An 18,808-nucleotide genomic window follows, 5' to 3' on the forward strand; every position below is an offset into this window, starting at 1 on the left:
AACACCGGTGGACCGTTCATCCTGCAGGCCAGGGGCTAGCTCGACTGCACTGGACTACTGCCGACTGACTGCGCCTGCGCGCGCTTGATGATAAGGGTCACGACACCTGTCATGGCCAACCTTCTCTGGAACGTGGGGCTAAAGGCCTTATTTCTGATTCCATTTATCATCTACAGTATTTCCAAGGGATTTGTGCTACTCGGGTTATCTCTTATCTTTCGAGGAAGAAAATGGATGTTCGAGAAAAAAGAGCGAACTGGTCGACCGCCATGTATGGATAATCCGAGTTTCGGAACTCACAAAACTGTCCGAGTCAAGGTACGGTACGGTACGGGAGCGAGTAAGTAAGGGGTTCCCCGCTTGCTCGGCGGCGCTAAACCAGGCATGCCATGCCCATGTTTAGCGGGGTGGGTGGGTCAGGCCCACGCCACGGGTCAAAATGGTATACCCAGCTGTTGTTTGTCCGGACGATCAATTTTAGAAAGTCATTTGGAAAAAAATACAAGCGAAGTTTCATCAATTTTTAGTACAAAATGTTAGGAAAAATTATAAAAAACAAAATAGAAGATGATTACAAGTATTGAATCCATATTTTTAGTGTAATCCAATTAAGCAAAGTCAAAGAAGAAGGCTTCAAAAAGATAAACTGTCCGGACACCCGACCCCCATCCTACTATAGTAGAGCAATTCCATTAATGATCAACCTTTTTGTACATCCGACCCCCATTTTTCTCAGGTCTTGCCTAGTAGAACTGATCAAGTCATGGTCCTTTGAGTTGGAGAACATTACGGACTGTCAAATGAATAAGATTAAGAAATCATTCATAGACAGAAAATTTCATAAAGGTCCCACATAAACATAGCCTAGCCCTATGGGGTCGGACGTACCGATACATATTTTATGGAATTTCCCTAGGCCTATAGACAATACTTGGTACATTATTCACTACTTGGTATATATGTATGAATGATGTGCCTCTAAAATACTCCAAGGCCAAGAAGAGTTTTAATAAATGGAGTTATTGTTAAGAATTAAAAAAAAGAAGCATTTACGCGGCTTGTACTAGCATGACTAGCCCGGGGGGGCCACTTACATTGGCGAGTGGATACCATGCGCGACCAAAAAAACACGTAAAAAGGATGTCTTTTTCACGATAGGGCACGTTACGTACGTAACGTGATAAGGGTGTCAAAAACACAAAAATAATGAAAAAAGGGTATCTATTTCGCTAGGAAAATTACGTGTTTAGGGTCGAATATGCGGGGATGATAAAACAAAATTAAAATGTTTTATAAAGGATGTCCTTTTTGCCCCAAAACTTCGTGTTTAGAGTCCGATTTGCGCGAGGTGTAGAAGGTGGGGTCGTACTAAACCAAATAAGGTAAAGCCGACGACCGAAGGACCCGTAACAATAAAACATTCCTGTACTTGTTTAGGGGTTCATTTCAGGGAATATTACCAATAAGAGTATCGTTTTGTTTCCAATACTTGTTAAGGGTAGGGTTTCACACGCCAATACTTGTTAAGGGGTGCATTTTCAGAAAATGGAAATTACGTGTTTAGGGTGCTTTTCGAGACCCCATGGTCGCGCATGGTATCCACTCGTGAATGGAAGTGGCCCCCCCGGGATGACTAGCCACCAAACTAAGTCTAAGAGTGACAACAAAATGATATTGAAAGATCAAATTGCTAAATCTAAAAGCCTCGGCCTAGAGAAAATGCAACAAACAGGTAGAATTTGATCAGAAACTTCATTAAAAAAAAAGATTTCACCCCTCTCTCTTACTTTTGTAACTGAAATTCTTTGATTTTGTCAAAAAAAACAAAGCTTGATAAAGGCCTAGATCTAGACTATATCCCCTCTGTGGAATGTGGAATTATTGTTTTTCAACATTCTGTGGTTCGATCAAGAGCAATGAAGAGGGTCCATAAAATCTGTAACAATGAAATATACTGTAGATCTTTTAATTAGATCTAATTCAAACAACCCCTTCCCCAAAAGGCAAAAAAAAAATAGTGACATCAACTCTCATACATATAGGTCTATACCGGCCCGGGGGTATATATTAGTCTTGAGGACGCAATGATGATGACTTTTTAAAATCCTGTGATATACTTCTTCATCATTGACCTCTTGACACTGTTCCCATAGTGTCTTAAGCGAAGGACAATAACAAAGATGATCTTTTCATAACATGATCGCTCGAAATACGTTTATTTTATTAATTTCTACACCTAATGCGTAGGAAGGTTTTAAAAAATGTTAAATAAAAATGTAAAAAAATGAAGATTTCTTACCTAACTGATGCCGCGTAGACCCCTCGATCCGCATGTAAACAACGAAAATACAATAGTGTCGACCCTTGAACCGCTTATGTATGACGTACTTCCGGCTAACGATGCCGTTTTGAAAAACCATTCATAGATAAAAATTATTATTTTACAAATATTAAAATTAATTACGTAATTATAAATAATTTGTAGTATTTAACAAATTATACAAGTGCTGATGTGGTTTACGGTACACCATGTTGAGTGTTGTAGAAACAGTGGATAGAAGAAGAGAAGTGGATAGGCAAGAAAGTGGAGATTTGAGAGTAGAGTATTCTTTCTTGAGAATAGTCCTGAAAAGGACTGTAAACCAGAAGGAATGTTGAGTGAGAACAGCTTGAGTAGTAGAGCTGATGAGGAGATACTGGCTTGAGTCGGCGAGTAGAGATGATGAGTAGTAGAGAGACTCGACGTTTCGGACAGGTTGACTGTCCGTCTTCAGGAGTCAACCTGACAGTCAACCTGTCCGAAACGTCGAGTCTCTCTACTATTCATCTCTACTCGCCGACTCAAGCCAGCATCTCCTCATCAGCTTTACTACTCAAGCTGTTCTCACTCAACATTCCTTCTGGTTTACAGTCCTTTTCAGGACTACATGTATTTTCAAGAAAGAATACTCTACTCTCAAATCTCCACTTTCTCGCCTATCCACTTCTTCTCTTCTTCTATCCACTGTTTCTATAACACTCCACATGGTGTACCGTAAACCACATCAGCAATTGTACATGCCACCATGCAAACCTTCAAACAACATCCAAATTATACAAGGTGTATAAATTAATAAAATAAACGTATTTCGAGCGATCATGTTATGAAAAGATGGATTTCCTAGGGAAATCCATCTTTGTTATTGTCCTTCGCTTAAGACACTATGGGAACAGTGTCAAGACGTCAATGATGAAGAAGTATGTCACGGGATTTTAAAAAAGTCGTCATCATTGCGTCCTCAAGACTAGGTCTATATCATTTATCAGTGAGTTGTGTGCTGTTTTTAGAAAGATAGCGAAACTTTAAAAAATAATTTGTTCATGGTAACAATTTTGATGAAATTTCCAGTGTTCGCTTGCATGATTTTTCTCTATAATCTTGACTTCAGGAAATTCTGTATTGTATTGCAGATGTTTTCTTGGTTGATCCATGTCTCCTCTGGTTAGAATCACATATGCATTCTGTGCAAAGGGGCAGTGGGCAGGCATCAAGTGCCACGATAAACTTGGCAGTGTAGCCCTACATGTAGACTAGGTGTACCAGAGCCAACTCCAGATAGCCCAAATTAGATTATGAAGGCTCCAGGATTTTTAAAGTAGTTGTGAGTGGAGGGCCGGGGGGCCACTTACATTGGCGAGTGGATACCATGCGCGACCAAAAAAGACGTAAAAAGGATGTCTTTTTCACGATAGGGCACGTTACGTACGTAATGTGATAAGGGTGTCAAAAACACAAAAATAATGAAAAAAGGGTATCTATTTCGCTCGGAAAATTACGTGTTTAGGGTCGAATATGCGCGGGGATGATAAAACAAAATTAAAATGTTTTATAAAGGATGTCCTTTTTGCCCCGAAACTTCATGTTTAGAGTCCGATTTGCGCGAGGTGTAGAAGGTGGGGTCGTATTAAGCCAAATAAGGTAAAGCCGACAACCGAAGGACCCGTAACAATAAAACATTCCTGTACTTGTTTAGGGGTTCATTTCGGGGAATATTACCAATAAGAGTATCGTTTTGTTTCCAATACTTGTTAAGGGTAGGGTTTCACACGCCAATACTTGCTAAGGGGTGCATTTTCAGAAAATGGAATTTACGTGTTTAGGGTGCTTTTCGAGACCCCATGGTCGCGCATGGTATCCACTCGTGAATGGAAGTGGCCCCCCCGGGTGGAGGGAAAACAGTAAGGATGGGGGGTATAAATTTAAAAAAAAAAATAATTTCCCATGGGGGATAGGAGATGCTAATGCCCCTGTATCCCCTCTATCCCCCATGCCCCCCCCCCATGGTGCTGCCACTTTACTGAGGGAAGTCTAGATGACATTGTTATTCCAGTCTAGATGTAGGCTTTAAGCTAAAGAAGCCCCCCCCCCAAAAAAAAGGAATGAAAATGTTCAAAGACTTGTCCTCAAAATATAGATACATCCTTTTCATAGGAAAACAACATCAGTAAAAGAAAGAAAGAGTGGAATGCATGTAAAGAAAGCTCAAGATACAAAAAATGCCCCCCCCCCCCACTACAAATACCACTGCCTTTTTATCTGGTATCTATTGGTTCCAGTAGGTCAATAGTACATGTATGTAATGAACATGGAATGCCCATGCTGAATTTATGTTTGCTGAATTTAATGCTGTGGTCATATTTCCCCTATGTCTGCCGTGATGTGGGTCGAAAACGGTTGCTTTATTCATTCCAACCACTTATATGTAGCTGATACAAAAAATGTTAAAACTGCCATTTTCGACTCGCCGTAGGGGAAATGTGACTGCTCTATTACTTTTTTTTTTTTTTTTTAAATTATGTGTTTTATTGGTATTCAAAATCACATATAATCACAAAAAAATAAAAAGGGTGACATAAATCAAAATAAAACATTGGACGATACAGGTTACTCTAAAGGGAATACACATCGAGATAAATTTACATGTATAATCAATTGTAGCATATTACTCTGTGCATTGTACAAGTCTCAATTTAAGATACAAAAACAAATAGAATGGAAAAGGGGGAACTACCTGTATCTAAAATAAAAATCATATATCAAATCGCCACTTCTTAAAGTGTACAGTGAGTTTGTTTCTTTTTTTGGCTAGGTGATGCTCAATTTCCTTTTGTTTCTTCACAAAACTTTTAAATAAATCCACATTTGGTAAGGTGTTCTTGAATTTACAAATATAAATATAATATTTGGCCAATAGTAAAAGGTAAGTAACAAATCTATCCGTTGATACACCAAACAATTTGTGTGACTGACAGGGAATGCGGAATGAATTGTGAGAATATCATAAAGATGCTTATATTATTGCATTGATTTTCATTCATATTTTTTTTTATCAGGGATTAAACCTTCATGTGGTTGTATCTGGTAATCCTCAACACCCCCTGATGCTCTTCCTTCATGGCTTCCCAGAATGCTGGTATTCCTGGAGACATCAAATCAAAGAATTCAACAAAGATTATTAGTAAGTATTTCACCCAAGATGTCATTCTTAATGGCATACCCCCCCCCCAACCCCGTAGTAGCTAGTACTTCCGTAGCTCTTTGTGCACCACTTAGTAAAATGTACATGCCAGAGTCTATTATTTCAGGGACACACATTTTCAGAAGACTGTTATCCACACTGCTGAATGAATTTGCCATTTTTCTTCACTGCTTGATCACTTTTAACAGAAATATGCATGCTTGTAGGAAGTGCCCTTGTTTATGACACCTTACCGTAATTGTATCACTGTGCATTAAAAGATAATCATAAATATGTTGCGTCTGCTTTCCACTATAAACCTCAATTATTAAAAAGATGTTCCATTCTAAAAAAAATTACATGTAGGATGTTGTTTGTGGGGGGTGGGGGGGGGGGTCAAAGAAGGTAGACATTATGTATCCCTGTTGGTGGAATAATATTTCCTTTTGAAAACCCCCACCAGTCAACCCAGTTTGACAATGAGGGTCATCTCCCCATTGGAATCCCACTGGCCCAGGTCATTTGCAACATCCCTCTTTAAGGGAAATGTTTACAAGTAAAGCTCAACTTTGTGGGGATGTTTTGTTTCTTTTTTTTTAAGTAAGACAGGCCAGCTGGCCAGGTCATTTTCAACATTGGGCTTTAGAGGGAATAAAATGGATCATCATCTTTATTTTTTAAGAGATGTTTTTGTCTTCTTGGTTACAATAAGGCAGTTTTTAATTGGAAAAAGAAATTGATTTGTGTTTCATTCATTGTAGAGTGTACTTTTATTCATATTAGCCATGCAAATACAGACATATGTTTCAATATTTTTCTCCACAATTCAATCTTATTCATGTTAGACCACATTTGTTAACCCATTTCCCTGTAAAAATCTTATCTGAAATATGTTGATTACAGCAAAAAAAAAATTCAAATAAATGATAAGTATATATGTACATGTATTGCTTTGTTGTCAGTTTACTTTATTTGAAAAGTGCTTCTAAAGATTGATTGATGTGATTGGAGAGTCTGGGTATGCAATGAAAAGAACATGGAGAGATATTTTGCGAAGAAGAGATTCTTGTGGATTATTTATTCTGGTCTGTTTGTATTTGATCTTTTTTTCCCATTCATTCTTAGGGACTTGTATTACGGTTTATTACGTGTATTACCGTTTACCACAAGATCTTAAGTGTCTGCAGAAAAATGCTAATCTGTTCTGTAAAATGTAACAGTATAATGACAATAATTTACCCAAAACACAATTTCTGTCCATTGTTAGTAGTTGTATGAATGTTTAATTGACTCTTGTACAATAGTGAAAATATTGCCAAGATGGCATCCCTACGTACATGCATTTGTGCGATCGTGTTAATATAAAGTAATAAAGATAATCATCATCAAAACACTGCAATATCAAAACAACATACATTAAAAATTTATGTTAGGCTTTTCAGGAAGTATAGTGGAATTATTTATCCGAGGCTGGTCTGACAATTACTATTTTTCCCCTGAGTCCCGAGGGAAATATTTATAGTACATGTAGATTTGCCAGTCCAACTGAGGATTGATAATTGATATGCTTTCGAAGGAAGCACCCGATATATTTGTTTTATATCCTACTTTTCATAATCTAAAACCAAAATGTATGCAATGATCATGCAGAGTCCGGTTAGGGCATATACTTGCCTTGAATGACCTACTGTACTCAGCGGAACGCAAATTAGTGCCTGCGCCGAGGCATCATGGGACTTCCCCGGGAGAGACAGCTCGCTGACCGGTGCGCCAAACTTTAGCTAAATATCTAGTTTTCCAAAATAATGACGTCAGAATATTGGTATAGCAAAAAATATATCGAGGTCTGATGTGGAGCAGCATCATAGTTGAAATATATGTGGTCACATGATGTCATGATGCTATTTGAACCAATCACTATACAGGATTTAATCTATGTACAGTAGGGTATAATACTAAATATTTTTACTCGAGATAGGATACATGTACATTGTACAACACATTGGACAGGACCTTGTTCCAGTCTTAGAGTTAGAAAAAGCTGAGTTATCAGATATATTATAAAGTATATGTCTATATAAATTAATATTTTTGTATTTGTTTTATTTTGAAGATAAAATTATATTTTCTTATTGTTTTCTTTTGTTTAGCTGTGTGTCCTTTGATATGAGAGGTGTCGGCGAGTCTGATGCTCCATTGGGTGTCAAGAATTATAGCATTGATGAACTTGTCAGTAAGTCTGCTCCTTCTTACTCTAACTTGTTGGCTGTCCTGGATGATTATGAGTTTGAATGTCTAAATCTCTAATGCTGTGGAGATCCTCTCATTGGCAATGTGACCGAGATTCATGATGTCACAAAAGGTTAACTCTCCCCTTTGTACACTGAAAATATGCCTCAAAACATCTATTTTTGCTCATTATGATATTAATAAAATTCTTTGTCCATGATGTGTTTCAGGGAATGCCCTTGACATGTTCTTCCATGGGAAAAAAGAACACATCTAATTTGTGGATAGACTTGATGGAAGTGATAATTTTAAAGTAAAATATGTGGAAGAGTACTTAAGGAGTTTTACCACTGTGACATAAAACATATTGACTTCATTGCCAAAGGAAAGATGTCCATGTCATCTGTGATGTCAATATTTGAATACTCCAACATGTTTCTTTGTTTTTCTGTTTTCACACAGGGTAACTTTTTGCTGGAATTTTATTCTCCCTTAGATATCAAAGTTGACTGTTACGATATCGTAATATATCTAGATTGTGGAATAATGAAATTTGAAATGAAATGCAATCACACTGAAAATTGCCAACAAAGGCAGGCTTGGAAAAAGACCCGACTCCTGGCTGTATTCTAATTTTAGCAATTGCATGTTTTCTATGAGAATGATTCAGTACATATTTTTGTTTACATAGGATGGTGGTTTCATTGAATTCTGTTTAATTCATTTTGAGATTATTACCACAGCTGACATATCATCTTTGAGTAATGGTTTACTTACATAATTCTTTTTGTTGTGTGCAGGTGACGTGAGCGAATTGGTGAAAGTTCTCGGTTACACATCCTGTGTTGTCGTTGGACATGATTGGGGTGGAGCAATCGCTTGGGAGTTTGCTTCCCGCTATCCAGACCTGGTCGAGAAATTGATCAACATGAATATACCCCACCTCGAAAGGTTCAGGGAGGTTATGGAAAGTGGTACATCTCAGCTTTTCATGTCATGGTGAGTTGTTACATTCCCCGCAAGCAGGGTAGCTGTTATGTATTAAAAGCCGTTTGTAAAGTTATTCTTGAATTTACACATCAAACTTATTAGCACTGACAAGTTGTAATTCTCTAACAGCTGCCATAGTACAGAGATGCCACTTTTTAGACTAAAATCTGGATTCAGACCATTTTGGCATATTTTCATATGATTATCAGACTTTTAAAGGTGGCATTCCTTAGCGAAAAAACTTACGAGGGGCTCAGGGAGATTTTGCCCCTAAAAAGGTCACAAGCAAGAGCCCTTGTCAAATTTTGGATGATCAAAGGGGGTTGATATGCTAGACAGTGTAGAACATGCATACAGAACTGCTGCATGCAAACATGGAATGGGCTGAAAAGCACCATGAGAGATTGTATATTCAAAACCACTGAAGCAAGACTAGAAATTTTTAGAGAAGTTAGATCATGAGATTCCTAGTTCCCTACATTTAATTGAAAATTAATAATATTCAGTTTTGGAATTAATTCAGCCATATATTAGAGGGGCATTTTTTTTTTTTTGGGGGGGACATTCTGTATTAATAATGAATACTAAATTCAGAGCTATAGTAGTATTAGTAATCACCTTTCCTGTTAGTCTGTTGTTCTTTTACAAAACTATTAAAGTTTTTGTTCAACTTGCTCTCATTTCTTTATTTCTGTACCAATTATGTTCATATTAGGACATATGATCCTTGAGTATTATCACATGTGTGCCCAAGAGGATGATGGGGTCAAAGATCATCTAGGGGTCAAATGATATTAGTTCATGTCCATCATTTTTTAAAAAGTTTTGTTCAACTTTCATTTCTTTATTTCTTCATCAGTTTTTTGACTCGGGTAATACCAATTGTGTACCCATGAGGATGATGGGGTTAAACATCATCTATGGGTTAAAAGGTCAAATTTTTGTCTCACCTGCGAAGCAAAGTGAGACTATAGGCGCCGCTTTTCCGACGGCGGCGGCGGCGGCGTCAACATCAAATCTTAACCTGAGGTTAAGTTTTTGAAATGACGTCATAACTTTAAAAAAAGTATATGGACCTAGTTAATAAAACTTGGCCATAAGGTTAATCAAGTATTACTGAACATCCTATTAGAGTTTCATGTCACATGACCAAGGTCAAAGGTCATTTAGGGTCAATGAACTTAGACCATGTTGGAGGAATCAACATCGAAATCTTAACCTGAGGTTAAGTTTTTGAAATGTCATCATACATGTAACTTAGAAAATATATGGACCTAGTTCATGAAACTTGGACATAAGGTTAATCAAGTATCACTGAACATCCTGCATGAGTTTCACGTCACATGACCAAGGTCAAAGGTCATTTAGGGTCAAAGGTCATTTATGGTCAATGAACTTTGGCCGAATTGGGTATATCTGTTGAATTCCCATCATAACTTTGAAAGTTTATGGATCTGATTCATGAAACTTGGACATAATAGTAATCAAGCATCACTGAAAATTTTGTGCAAGTTTCAGGTCTCATGATTAAGGTCAAAGGTCATTTAGGGTCAATGAACTTTGGCCATGTTGGGTTTTTTTGTTGAATAACCATCATATCTCTGTAAGTTTATTGGTCTAGTTCATAAAAAGTGGACATAAGAGTAACCATGTATCACTGAACATCTTGTGCGAGTTAGAGTAGTATTCAAAGTCAGCACTGCTGCTATATTGAGCCGCGTGATGCAGGTGAGACGGCCAGAGGCATTCCACTTGTTGTTTAATTTGCTCTCATTTCTTTATTTCTGCATCAATCACAACTTTGAAAGTTTATTGGTCTAGTTCATGGAAATTGGACATAAGAGTAATCAAGTATCACTGAACACCCTGTGCGATGACCAAGGTCATTTAACTTTGGCCATGTTGGGGGTATTTGTTGAATTACCTTCATAACTCTGTAAGTGTATTGGTCTAGTTCATAAAACTTGGACTGAAGAGTAATCAACTATCACTGAACATCATGTGTGAGTTTCAGGTCACATGACCAAGGTGAAAGGTCAATGGACTTTGGCCATGTGGGGGTATTCGTTGAATAACAATCATAACTCTGAAAGTGTATGGATCTACATGTAGTTCATAAAACTTGGACATAAGAGTAATCAAGTATCACTGAACATCTCATGTGAGTTTTAGGTCACATGACTAAAGTCATTGAACTTTGACCATTTTAGAAGTAATTATTAGATTGCTGTCCTGACTTTCAAAGTTTATAAAATGTGGATATAGGGATAATCAAGTATCACTGACAAGTCTGAGGTCGTATGATCAAGGTCAAATGTCATCTATTGTCAATGAACGTAGTATTGTATCATTATATGAACTTTTTTGTGAATAATTATTTCATAGTAAGTTTCAAAGTCAGCACTGCTGCTTTATTGAATTGCATGATGCAAGTGAGACTGCCAGAGGCGCTCCACTTGTTTTTCACATGCATTTTTGCATATGAGTTAATTCTTCATATGTATATTTCACTTCTTCCTTTTCTCCCAAGGTATATTATGTTCTTCCAGTTACCCCGTCTTCCTGAAATTTTGATCTCAATGGGAGACTACGCCATGATCAAAGCGGCTTGCAAGAAAGGTCCCACAACAGATGAAGATATAGAAGCCTTCAAGTACTCTATGAGCAGACCAGGTAAGAATTCATTTATTTTCATTAAACCACTGTCAACCAAATGCATGAATCAGCTGTAGGAAGTACATGAGTGTAGTTGCCAATTTTTTCCCTCATGACGGCCAACAATCGCCCCTGAAATTCACCCACAATGCATGCTTTGGGGGATCTCTCACAAACAATATTCAACATTATTTAGAAAATAAGTATTATAATTATGGCAGAAAACTGATATAATTGCTTGTTACCCCTAAAAAGTAGCATTTAAAATGGAAGAAAATTTTCCTGAAATACCAATTGTCCCAATATGGAAAATATATAGCCGCTGAAAATAAGAATTATTATCCTACCCTGATTTCAATATTATTTATATTTCATATTTAAGACCTTGAATGTAGAGCAGATTTAGCATGTTTTATTTTGATGTTCATTACTTCCGTTTTCCTGTTTATGGTTTCTGTAAAAGAAATTTGACACACAAAATGTGAAATCTGATCATAAGAGTGTATGGAGCAAAATTATCACACGTTTTGATGCCAGTATCCTTACTGTTAGATTAAAAAGAGCCAATATTTGTAAATGTCAAATACTCTTTCAGGATTAAAAATACTCTTGATGTTCATACAAAAGGATCAAAGTACAAGTCCACAATTGACAATGAAGTAAATAGAGTCTAGTAAAATCAAACAAGTAAAATATGTCGAGGAAATATGCCTCCCCCAACCTTATATATGTAGGTAGTTTTATGGACTCAAAAGGAGGCATTGTATTTTTGGATCTGTCCCATTTGTGTTCTAGAAATAACTTCTAAACATCCATGTAGTAACATGTCCTCTTTGTGTGTATTCATTAATGCTTTATTAAGGCCAATGTTAATGTAGCTGTCAAGTCGATAAAGGTCATTGACTTCACTGCTTATATAGCCTATGAATCACTGACATGCTATATACCTTGACATGTATCTGGGTGAAAATGAAAAATTTTTGTTTAACTATGGTTTTGTGAATATTTTTTTGTGTGTTTGTGCATGGGGTTTCATGTAAATGTGCATGAATGTAGGTTAAAGATTTGCATATATTCCCAAACAATTTGAACGGAATAGAGTAAATCCGTATTTGTAAAGAGATGCATGACTTAACAAACATGGGGTATTTGAGGTAATCTGCATTTTTGAAGCGTTTAACCACCAAGTGTGCCTGCAGGCATGCTTCCGGGAAATGGAAGCATGTCATCATGTGACACATTGTGAAAAGCCTAAAAAACACCAAAATCCTTAGATATTGGTATCAGTAGAAAGTAGAGGATTTTTTGTTATTTTGAATTTGATAGATAATTTGATGATTGGTATACATATGATACAATAATTTGTGATTTTTATGTAGACGAAAAAACTGCAATTTTTTTTTATCGAAAAAGCGTAATAATGCACAATGCACACACATTGACTTGTACATTATGATTGTCGTATAGTATATGCTTAGTGTGTTACCATGGCAACGGTTATTGATATAATAACAATGATTCCATTGAAAAGAGTATTGATTTGTTAATTTACAGGATGTATGATTGAAATTAAATATAAAAAAATATTCCACTGGTCACTCTTGCCCCTGCCCCCCAATTTTTATTCTTTCTAACATTGGGGCCCTTTTTGTCTCACCTGAACGAAGTTCGGCAGAGACCTTGTAATCACTTTTCCTGTTAGTCTGTTGATCCATTGGTCTGTTAAAAAATGTTAAGTTTTTGTTAAATTTCCTTCCATTTCTTTATTTCTACATGTTACCACATGAGAATGATGGGGTCAAAGGTCATCTAGGGGTCAAAATTTTCAAAATGTTCATCCTTTTTTCAAGTTTGTGTTCAACTTCATTTCTTTCTGCATCATATTTGTTCACACATGGTACAAATGATCTTTGGGTAATACGTTTTCTTGAGGATGATAGTAATAATAATGGTATATTTACCATGGTATAGCCACTTCATTTCTGCCAGGCACTCAAGCATTCAAGGAATTTCTTCCTACCGGGTACCCATTTATCTCACCTGGGTTGAGTGCAGCACAAAGTGGGTAAATTTCTTGTTGAAGGAAATCGAACCCACATCCTTTGATTGAAAGACTTAGAGTCATAACCACTAGACCATGAGGCCCCCCCCCCCGCAATGATAAGGTCATCTTGGTAATCATAAGATCATATTGCATATTTTATTGATCGCAAAATCAGCCGAGACTTGTGGTTCGTGAACTACCTTGTTTTCCATGCCGATATTCATATTTAACATAACACCAGTTCGAGTCAATGGAATTCTGTAATTGTGGTGTGACGTAAAACTGACATTGTGGGCAATCTCTTTGGTATAATGCAAGTCTACAAACTTACATCTTTATTACTCAAATCCACATTCTTTTAAGAATATAAAATGGGTAAAATATGTTTATTTGGTTACCATAGCAATGCATTGAATGAGTTTTCCTTTCCTCAAAATATTCTTACAATAATATCTCACTTTCATACATGTACGTGTACATTAAAAATAATACTACATGCACATGTATAGGTGCCGCTTTTCCGACGACGGCAGCATCAGCACCGAATCTTAACCGAAGGTTAAGTTTTTGAAATGACAGCATAACTTAGAAAGTACCCGGTATATGTATGGACCTAGTTCATAAAACTTGTCCATAAGGTTAATCAAGTATTACTGAACATCCTGTGTGAGGTTCAGGTCACATGGCCAAGGTCAAAGGTCATTTGGGGTCAATGAACTTAAACCATATTGGGGGAATCAACATCAAAATGTTAAAGGTCAAAAGTCATTTAGGGTCAATGAATTACCATCATAAGTTTGAAAGTTTATGGATCTGATTCATGCAATTTGGGCATAAGAGTAATCCAGTATCACTGAACATCATGTGTGAATTTCAGGTCAAATGACCAAGGTCAAAGATCAATGAACTTTGGCCATGTTGGGGGTATCTGTTGAATTACTATCATAACTTTGAAAGTTTATGGATTTGATTCATGCAACTTGGACATAAGAGTAATCCAGTATCACTGAACATCCAGTGCAAGTTTCAGGTCACATGACTAAGGTCAAAGTTCATTTATGGTCAGTAAACTTTGGACATGTTGGGGGTATTTGTTGAATTGCTATCATAACTCTGTAAGTGTATTGATCTAGTTCATAAAACTTGGACATACGAGTAATCAAGTATCACTAAACATCCTGTGCGAGTTTCAGGTCACATGACCAAGGTCAATGGACTTTAGCCATGTTGGGGGTATTTGTTGAATTACCATCATAACTCTGTATGTGTATCTTGTTCATAAAACTTGGACATACATGAGTAAGACCAGAGCATAATGTTGCAAGAGCAAATGTTGTGTCACCATTGGCTTAACATCCTTGGCCCTTTTCGTATATTCAAAATGCAGACTTATTATTTTCATATTTCCTTCCTTATTGTTCTTTTCTTTTTCTCAAGGTCGATTAACTTCATTCCTGAACTACTACCGGGCAATGGTCCGGTATCCACCGAAGGACGGGAGAGATAGGATCCAATGTCCTACCCTACTTATCTGGGGAACAGGGGACACGGCCCTCCACACTGATAATTCCTATGGGACAGAGAAGTTCTGCGAAGATCTCACGGTGGAGCGTATAGAAGGAGGCGATCATTTCATCCAACAGGAACGACCTAACGAGGTTAATGAGATCATGAGGAAGTATCTCGCTGACCATTAGATTCCTCAGGTCAAGCCAAGGCTGTCTCTCTCAACTTTTTTGCATTCATTGGTTGTTTGAAAATGCATTGCCTTTCTATGTTTGAGCAATGAAACAATCATACTAAACCAAGACATTGGACAGACGTTGAATTACCGGTATGTAGAATTGCAATAAGTTCTAGAACAAGATATGTTTATCATCTGATTTTTCTTTGTTTTGCTTTTGATCAGAGCTTCAGGAATCATATTATTGAATTGCACCATACCTTTTCCATAATGAAATTTGTGGATGACATACATGTATATCAATTAAAATATAACTAAAAAATAAAGACAATCAGCCAATCAAATTGTCAGTCAACAATCCAATTAATCAAATGGTGAGTCCACAATCACTCAAACATGGCAACTCAGCATCCCTAACTTTTAGAAAGACAAATGCAATCTGCCAGAAGTACAAGAGAGAATAAAAAGTTCTTATCGTTAAGTGATTATAATATATCATATTCTGAAACATATTTAATACTTAAGAAATTGATCCAATATGGCAGTTTCTTTCACGTGCATATGCTAAGAACACCATTAAGATGCTCTACACCAAAAATTTGAACAGTTAACAAGCTAGAGGAAAAAGTATGATTTTTGGATACTAACTTATGCATATAATTAATAGTAATTTGCATGAAAAAAAATTATAATTTTGTAGATTATTTCCTAGACAACCTGCATGCCAATTTGCCAATTTTCAGAGTGATTGTGCATTCGACGCCATATGATCTCCCTAAATGGTCTGCTGGCCAAGATAGGGTTACACATTCTTAATTTATTGTGGGATGCAAGTGCGCTAGATTTAAGCAACTCAGCACTAAACCATCGAATACTATCTCTCTTTCCATGGAAGATACAACATCAGTATCAAAATACACTGTACATACCAGATGAAATAGGAAAAATACACGTTATTAAGCAGCTACTAATTATCTGGCTGTAAAAATAATAGCTGGCTCCGGTCCAAATGGCGAATAGTTTAAATATGGAAGCCTTCTATCTTTCAATTCAAACTATTTGAACTGCATGATAATGCTTAATTTCTATGCCAATGAATTTAAATCAGTCCCTTGTGAATTTTCATTTCTCATTCATTTTTTATTCGAGATTCAGAATAATCATGTGTTTTTCAAAATACATGCAGTATTTATGTTTGACACTTGATAACATGGAAATGGTTGATTTATTTATGTAATTAAAGATGGTAATGTTTGGTAGTTGTTTACATGCATTTACACAAGGTGCTGATGTGTGAGAGAATATACCATAGAATAATTTGAAATCAATGAGAATTATACTGTCGTTCTCTGCCCGGCTAATCTGTTTGTGATTTGTTTCTTCTTTTTTTTTTAACTTGAAACGTAATTGCTGATATGTCATAGCTGTAATAATACTTGTGACATCAAGCTGAAATCAGAATTCATTCTATCCAACAGTTGTGTTTATCGTTCTGTTTCTATATTGTAAATCAAAATTTACAATTAATTTACAATATTCGGCATTCTATGAAAAGTGAGAAAAGAACCACAAAGTATTTTGTGACATTTGATGAAAAAAAATGTCATGGATGTGAAAAAATTATTGCATATGTTTAACGTTATTAATTTCCATTGTTAATGGCATATGATTAGTATATCACAGCTTATTTCTTAATATTAACATGCATTGCACACATTGTAAAGACAAGGAAAACGAAAGGTACTAATTTTATATTTGTAAATATTATGAATACATCATCTGCTCTAATGAAATAATAAATATTCCCTGAAATGAATAATTTGTGATATATTGACTGCATTTTGTTTGTTTGAATTCGGACAAGAGTCGCTGATGTGATTATCAGCGTGATATTCATGTATATATTGTCGGGTTCGCTGGATTGCAACCATTCTGCCCCATATTTGAAGAGGATAGTCCTGTCTTTGTATGTATGAGCATATTCCTACCACCTCTGTCAGATAGAGGTGGATTGCAACCATTCTGCCCCATATTTGAAAAGAGGATAGTCCTGTCTTTGTATGTATGAGCTTGTTCCTACCACCTCTGTCAGATAGAGGTGGATTGCAACCATTCTGCCCCATATTTGAAAAGAGGATAGTCCTGTCTTTGTATGTATGAGCATGTTCCTACCACCTCTTGTCAGATAGAGGTGGATTGTAACCATTCTGCCCCATTCTGCCCCATATTTGAAAAGAGGATACTCCTGTCTTTGTATGTATGAGCATGTTCCTACCACCTCTGTCAGATAGAGGTGGATTGCAACCATTCTGCCCCATATTTTAAAAGAGGATACTCCTGTCTTTGTATGTATGAGCATGTTCCTACCACCTCTGTCAGATAGAGGTGGTATAGGTCCATGGTAAGAGACAATTAAGTAATCCACCTCATCAACTTTTATAGGGTATCATATTTGATACCCATTATTTAATTCCAGGCACATCAATAGTTTCAGAAAAAAAATCTTTGAAGTTTATTTCATTCTGCGAGTACACTTATATGACATACACCTTAGAAAACACAGTTTGAACAAAATATTGCATCTTCCATTATGCCCATGATCATGTGAGACCGTAAATAAATGAAATCTTTCAAGTTTTACCTCACAAAACATATACGGTACGTTTTATCACATAGGCCTACTTTCGTGAAACTTCATAATTCTCCTCAATGAAAATTATAAGTTTTTAAAAGAGGGTACAAATGAATAATTTTTTTTTATTTCATTGATACACCCCAAACAAAAAAAAAACACTGAATGCTTGAATACATGCCATTTGCCACCTTTGTTTTACAAAAATCTGAAATATATTTCAGCTTCCAACTTTCCAACTGATTTCAAGGATTAATGCATAATCTGTGACACAACAAATATTTAAAGTTTGGTTATAATTTCGAAGAGTGCGAGGGTGGGTTTGAGCCGTTGATGCAGTCATCGTATTGGAATCGGTATGAAGTGTTTTGAAGTCACATGCATAAACTATTTTCTCAAACCGACCTAAATCGTTTTTAAAGGGATATTCGAGGCTGAAAATAATAGGATTTCTGTTTGTGGTAACTCCCGTAGGAACTCGGCAGGACAGCATTTCTGCTGGTAAACGCCAAGCTGGTATATAACAATTACATTGGAAACGTTTTACATCTAGGTTAATCAGTCATAGTGGCTGACGTAATGAACAGAGAAAGAAAAATCAGACAAATAAAACGTTGAAAATTTTATTAATATCGGACAAGTTATGATATTTTTAAGATTTGCATTATTATGGTGAATTAGTTCTATGTATTTCCTCATGAATATTCAATGAGAAAAATGCTGACGTCATATCCCACTTGTTCTTTTGTATTTTATGACATTAAATTATATTACTTCACAAGTTTTTTTACTCAAGAACTAAAAAACTAGCATTAACAACTGGTTTATGTATTGGATATGCATTGCTGCAAATCATTTTATTAAAAGTGAGACATAAGATCTTTTCACAAGATATTTCTAAAGTTCAAAATTCAATAACTTCGTTATTTTGTTATACATTGATTATATTTTAAGCATTTTGCTGAGGAATATTACTCTATTTGTTAGCCCAGAATACCCCCTTCAAGCTGAGTATTTCTTCATTTTATTGATATAGCTATATAAGCACATTGGCGTACAGATGGGGAGGGAGGGGG

The 18,808-nt window shown here is 36.2% G+C and overlaps 1 protein-coding gene across 4 annotated transcripts; it reads left to right on the forward strand.

Annotated features, from left to right (window-relative positions):
* The first annotated feature begins 6 nt into the window (after window positions 1-6).
* Window positions 7-18,330, forward strand: LOC121411391 (epoxide hydrolase 3-like). Of its 4 annotated transcripts, none has more exons than XR_005969461.1 (7): window positions 7-318; window positions 5,374-5,498; window positions 7,649-7,731; window positions 8,528-8,726; window positions 11,248-11,390; window positions 14,854-17,393; window positions 17,486-18,330. XR_005969461.1 is itself a non-coding variant. In XM_041604092.1 (6 exons), the coding sequence occupies exons 1-6, from the start codon at window positions 88-90 to the stop codon at window positions 15,111-15,113; spliced, it is 1,041 nt and encodes a 346-aa protein (XP_041460026.1). In that variant the 5' UTR covers window positions 7-87; the 3' UTR covers window positions 15,114-18,330. The 4 variants fall into 4 exon arrangements, 1 of the variants encoding a protein (XP_041460026.1); XR_005969460.1 differs by having other exon boundaries at window positions 14,854-17,198; window positions 17,292-18,330; XR_005969459.1 differs by having other exon boundaries at window positions 8-318; window positions 14,854-15,442; window positions 16,158-18,330.
* The last annotated feature ends 478 nt before the right edge of the window (window positions 18,331-18,808 follow it).

This window comes from Lytechinus variegatus, chromosome 3 (genome assembly GCF_018143015.1).
Source record: "Lytechinus variegatus isolate NC3 chromosome 3, Lvar_3.0, whole genome shotgun sequence".
Taxonomy (NCBI): domain Eukaryota; kingdom Metazoa; phylum Echinodermata; class Echinoidea; order Temnopleuroida; family Toxopneustidae; genus Lytechinus; species Lytechinus variegatus.